This window comes from Rhinolophus sinicus, chromosome 15 (genome assembly GCF_057876585.1).
Source record: "Rhinolophus sinicus isolate RSI-liver-muscle chromosome 15, RSI-T2T, whole genome shotgun sequence".
NCBI classification, from domain to species: domain Eukaryota; kingdom Metazoa; phylum Chordata; class Mammalia; order Chiroptera; family Rhinolophidae; genus Rhinolophus; species Rhinolophus sinicus.
In genome coordinates, this window is record NC_142515.1 from 98,533,597 (window position 1) to 98,539,596 (window position 6,000).

General features: G+C 46.4%; 1 protein-coding gene across 2 annotated transcripts in view; it reads right to left on the reverse strand.

Annotated features, from left to right (window-relative positions):
- Window positions 1-4,998, reverse strand: part of SH3RF1 (SH3 domain containing ring finger 1) — a 152,835-nt gene extending 147,837 nt beyond the window's left edge. The window contains exons 1-2 of one of the 2 annotated variants that reach the window (XM_074338299.2): window positions 4,409-4,587; window positions 2,393-2,879 (exon numbers count right to left, since the gene is read on the reverse strand). In XM_074338299.2, coding sequence (XP_074194400.1) covers window positions 2,393-2,785 — 393 coding nt within the window. In that variant the 5' untranslated portion in view covers window positions 2,786-2,879; window positions 4,409-4,587. Of the gene's footprint in view, window positions 1-2,392; window positions 2,880-4,408; window positions 4,588-4,720 lie in introns of those variants that run through there. The other variant, XM_074338300.2, reaches the window with a different exon arrangement.
- Window positions 4,999-6,000: the final 1,002 nt, after the last annotated feature.

Consider the following 6,000-nt stretch of genomic DNA (forward strand, 5'->3'; position numbering starts at 1 on the left):
CACATGAGGAAGCCACATGGTCACAATCTAACGGAACACAGAACATAACTAATAAACTGAAGCAACATTCCACATGTTATCACTTTCAGCTTTGCGCAACATGTGGAAACAGGCTCAGGCACCAGTTGGTCATGTCAGAACATCTAAAGGAGGAGGATACAAGTTGGGGATTTATTATGGTCATTCACCTCAGGGAAGTGTCCGAAGGAGTACATTACAACCTCCACATGTCTGTACATTACAGATTTCTTACTTTTAAAGGAGTATTTTCTGAGATGTATTTACCTTTCAGATGCTTCGACTATTATTGTTGCCCTGGATGTTTTGAATACTTGAAAACAAAAGGTACTAGGGAACTGCTAATGAGAAATTGAGACTAAGGGAAAAAAAACGAAAAACACTCCTTTTTATAAGTATTGCAGCATTTGCATCAACTCAGATAACTGAAAAGCTTTGTTTCATCCTCCACTCCCTGTGCCCCCACCAAAGTAACACATATTATCTCCTGTTTTATCCACCTCAAATATTTTATCCAACTTATAAGGCTCAAGTTCAGTTGGGGTTCTTGGTGGGTAATTTTTCTCATGCTAAAGAAGAAACATGAAATAAAGTAGGAAAAATCATATAAGCCAGAAAAAAATAATATATCATCAAAATCTCACAATAGTTTACCTAAAAAGTGAAACTCAATTTTGGGAGCTTAGTAGTTCAAGTAAATCAACACCACAGCCATTACATAGTCAATTTGTGTTAGAAAGAAAATGTTAAGTTGAATGCTTGAGCCTTGAGCCCTCTTGTTAAATTCCTTTTTATCAGTAATCAAACCTTCAATGAATTCCTCACAACAGGAAGGCCAGTCAACCACTAAGATACTTCTCTTCATAGTCTAGAGCTATGCCTTCCCTAGTCTAATTAACAAGGAAACAAAATCTCTCCAAAGAAGCAAATCTACTACCTAATTAAGCAAACCCGGGTCAAGTGTCTCAGAAATGATCAACCTGATCACTGGTTCTGAGGTTAAAAATATTCATGAGTCCATATCCACTCATCAAGGTACAGGTAAAATCTATAAAATAAAGGAAATCTAAGAAAACTACCATAAGCAGAACAATTTTACCTGTGGGCTTCAAATATGGCAAGAAAACCTTTCTAACCCAAAGTCATCACTATCTTAAAAAAATAAAAAATTAAATATGAATCAAAAGAAATATGATAGCCTAGTGATGAAACTGTTTTTATTGATTAAAGCACTTCACACACTTTATATCTACTGATGTAAATACATTATTTTAAAAGATGAGTTGACAGGGAAGTAAGGGAATGGTTCTGCTACCGCGGTCTGATAGTCACATCTGTGAATTTATACTATCTAATATCACCCCAGTGAGTTGTTCCTCCATTAAATGAAAGAAGTCAGATTTGAGTGTTTATTATAAAGATTTGGAAAAAAATATTCTCATCCAGATTAACTGTTCTTTAAAAATAGACTTTATCTGTTTGGCCAATTATCAAAATTGTTTCTTCCAACAATGGAGTCGTTTTAATTATCTGATGCTCATCTCTATTTTTTATTTTTACAAAGATGAGAAAAGCATGTTTTATTGGGATGCCATAACCCACAATATAAATTTAGATTTATTCAGAATACCTTACCTTCTAGAAATTTAAATTGTGGTAACTGTCCAAATTTTCATTTGCACTTAATGTTATTTCAGCCCAAACCCAAAACCCAAGAAAAATCATTGTGATGGAACGTTTCATTTCACTCCCTGTAAAACCCAACATAAAACTAGATTATCTGCTGTTTTAGCATAGTCCTAAATGACGTTTCGTTGCTATAGCAACTAAACTCTGCTACCTGTGGCCATGATTTGTTAAGAATTCCTCCAACCAGTAAATTCTGTGCTGTGGATTCATAAGACCAATAGAATGGCTCTAAGCAACATAAACGTTAAGGCTTGATTTCCTAATCATGATTTACCCACACACATATTTATAATATGTATACATATATGTACACATACATGCATAATTATGGCTCTCCCAACTCCATTAGCAAAGTAAAACCATAACAAGTTTCCATTTTAAAATGTGCACAAAAAACTGCTGTGCTTTAGGTTTCATTGAATAATCGCTACCTGTTTCCCAAAATTTATCTTAAAAGGTAGTAGACACTACCTGGAGAAAATTTTTAAAAACAAGAAAATATATCATGTATATCCAATCTCATTCCAACAGGGGAAAAAAAATATCCTGAAGCATAATTTCCTATCTGTTATAGTGAGGCTTCTTTAGCAATGAGCTGATTTAGAAAACAACCGAGCTAAAGAATAAAGAAAAAAATGTGGTCATCACCACTGTTATGCACCAAACTACTTCTGCAGCTACTCACCCTCACTGGGGGGCTCCAGGCTTGCACCCGCGGCTGCTGTCCACCCTGGGAGCTCTGCAGATCTTTTGAGCTACAGTTAGCCACATTGCTGCTCTGAGCCCTCAATGCATTTGTGCAGTTCGTCCCACTGCCTCCACCAGGGCCAGGTTTCCAAGGCCTCTGCTTGATGCCGTCCAGAAGTCTGACCAGCAGGATGTTACTTGGGAGCTCCTCAACACCCGAGCCAACAAGAGTTCTGCACTCGGGACATCTGAGTTCATTTCGGGAACCTACGATCCCCAGCAAACATCGTTTGCAAAACGTATGCTGACAAGGCAAGACTTTTGCAGAAGCATCAAGCCGCTCTAGACACACAGGACACTCCAGAAGATCCAACAAGGCAGATTCATCCATCTTTAACGAGTTTGCTAAGGAAATGCTTCAGCAATGTTCATAGTTGTATGCAGCCTTTAAAGTAATTCATGTAACATCCATTTCAGACTTTGCTCTGGAGTCACAAGGTGGGGGCAGGGGGAGAGAAAAGACGGAAAATTAGTATTGTTATCTGGGGACAAGGTTCACAGTAGAGCCAAGAACCAAAAAGTACACAGAAGTGCTTCCTCTGAATAGTTTAGCTTTGCTTTGGAATGTAGTTCCTGAACTCCAAAGTCAACAATTAAAAACAAAATAGGCTTTTTAAACAATTCAAAATTAATCCTTAGCAATAGCTAGGAGTTAGTTCACTGTGCAGAAATAGGTATCCAGCACTATACAGGACTCCTGCAATAAATACGATTTATGAAATGTAATAAAGAACATAATTTCTTCAGCTCTCAAAGTGATATTAGCGGCCTTAATAAAGTCCTCAACTTATGAGGAGCTGAACAGAAGCAACTGAAAGTTTCCTCCACCTGAATTTACTTCTAAATCCAACAAAATTCCCAATTTATAAGACACTTTATAGTTTAAGAAATCAAGCCTCATGTGATCACTTGTGGTAAATGATCCCAATATTAAATACATATGTTTCTTCACTGGCCTTAAAAATAGAACTGTTTAATCTTGTCCAACCAAAATGCGTTGAAGGTTGTGACAATTTTAAAGGACACGACTAAAGATTGGCTTGAAAGCAGCTAAAATATAAAAGGGCCCTTCAGGACAGTGGTTGACAAACTCTGAAACGGATTTCTGAACAGCTTGCCCTAATCCCATTCAGAAAATCTGGCAAAATTATCACCAAAAGAATTTGACAATGGAATGCTGGACTGAAAACTGTGGGCATAATATGAAAATACGGCCATTCAGGAAAAAGCCTTAAACCAGTGACTGCGCCGCTCTCCCACCACCATCAAAATAAACGTAAATGTGAATGCCTAGGAGGAAGGGGGTAAAAAGATTCTGATGGGAACGTTAACAGCTGTTCTTGATAAGAGTCGGGGAGGGGGGTGGGGGGCTCTGTGCCACGCAGCCCAGCACAGGTACTTCTTACCCGCAGGGAGGCGCGGCGGCCACGCGCCGCAGAGACACCTCGAAGCCAGGTGTCGCCGGCACCCGGCAGGGGAAGGGTCCCGGGCAGGGGCTGTGGCCCGGACGGTGCCCTAATGGGGATCTCATTCAACAGCCTCATCGCAACTTCCCTTTGGGTCAGGCCGGGCACAAAATCTCTCCGCTGGAAGTTTTCAAGGACTTAAAAATAAATTCGCAGCCTTAAGTTGCGAAAGTGAGCCCCACCAAGTGCCACCGGGAAACAGCGATCACCCCGCAGAGAGGAGGTGGGAGTCCCAGAGACGCAGCCAGCGGAGAGCGGGGGGAGCTGGGCTGCGCCGTGAGATCGCGGCACGGAGCCCGGGCAGCTTCCTGCCGGGAGAAGGCAGCGAGGCCGCGGGCTCCGCTCCCGCAGGTCCCGGCTCCGGGCCCACAGGGACCCGAGGGTGGGGGACAGAGAGCCTGACCAGCGCGGGGAGAAGGAGAAGGGGACGCCCTGACCACCGCCTTCTCCACCGAGAGGCTGTGCCCGCGCCGGTCCCCGCGCCCTACCTCGCGCCTCGGCTCCTCCTCTTTGTTCGCGGCCCCGCAGCGGTGGAGGCAACCGATGCGGATGCGGCCCCGCGGCGCTCGCCGCTCACAGTGTGTCTGACGCGGCGGCGGCACCGGAGACTCCTCTCTACCGCCCCCCTCACGCGCGCACACACACGCCGCCGCCACCTCCCACTTTCCCAGCCAAGGAGGGCGGAGGAAGAGGAGGAGGAGGCCGAGCCGCAGCCGGCGCCCGGGGCGCGAGGGGCCGCCCCGGACCACAGCGCCTCCCCCCGGATCGGGCGCCGCGCCTTCCTCTCGGCGCTGAGGTACCTGCGCGCGGGACCCCCGCCTCGGGGGCGCAAGGGGTTGGAGGACCAAGGGGGCGCTGGGAGAGCCGAGAGTCCGCGAAGCGGGGTCCCCAGGGGCCGGCGAGGAGGAAGGCTGAGGGGCACACGCCTCCCGCTGAGGAAAACACGCCCGCAAAGTGATGCCACCGGAGGGGAGGGCGTTGGGATTGGCGGCTGAGTGAAGGAGGAAGGGACCACGGGGCAGGGGTCGGCCGCGTCCTCCTCCGGCCCGGCGGGGCGCGGCGGCCCGGGACCGACGGCGCGGGGCGGGGCTGGGTCCCGGGAAAGGGCGGGAGCAGCCCTGGCGGGAACTGATCCCACGCTGATTTGCATCGCTTTGCCCAGCCCTGGAGAGACGCTGGGTAGAAGAAGGGCCAAGTGTTGTAACCCCTTAGGTCCGAGGGAGGCATGTGGAATTAGTAGAGGGCAGTCACAGGGTAGCTGTCCACCCGCCGATTCCCGGGGCCACCGCCGCCCAGCATTGCTTCCCCATCTGCCCGCACCCAGGCACCACCCTGCCTCCCCCGGGACACCCCCCCACCCCCACCCCCCCACCCAGCAAGCTGAGAATTGTTGACCCAGAAACTCAGAATGGGAAGGGAGAGAGGCTGGAAAAAACAGTCGTGTGGATTTGAAACCCACCCTTGGGAGGCCCCGCTCTACCTTCCCTACGTGGGGAAAATTCAAAGTGTGACCTCAGGTGAGCTGGCACGTAAAGCTCGCTGAGAAGCGCCTCTTTCATCTGAGCCTGGGAGGCAGCCACAACCACTGTAATCTTTGTTTTGGTTGCCCCAGGCACACACCTGTAAACTCTGAAATGCAGTTTTGAAAAACATGCCGTCCACAGGTTTTGAGGTTTATTTTTCAGACTCAATTCAGAGGGGAAACAAGCTGAAATTTTGTCGGTGATCTCAAAGTTGTCATTGTTTTATTTGCATTTACCGTCAGCTTAACAAAAAGTTATCCCAGATACCCTTCCTAGGTGTGCAGAAACTAGGCGAAAATAAGGAGAGGATGGTTACAGATACTGTGGAAGAAAGCTCTACCTGGCTACCGACCATGCTGCCATTTTTATAGGGAGTCAGATTATTCTCTAGTTTCCAGCCAGGGCCACAACTAAACCATTCAACACAAATGAGAATAACCAAAGTAAGAACAAAAAATTATAACAGCTAACAATTATTATTCACTCTATGCCAGTCACTTTGCTAAACGTTTCACATGCATTAATTCAATCCTCATGCAACCCAGTATGTCATTCCT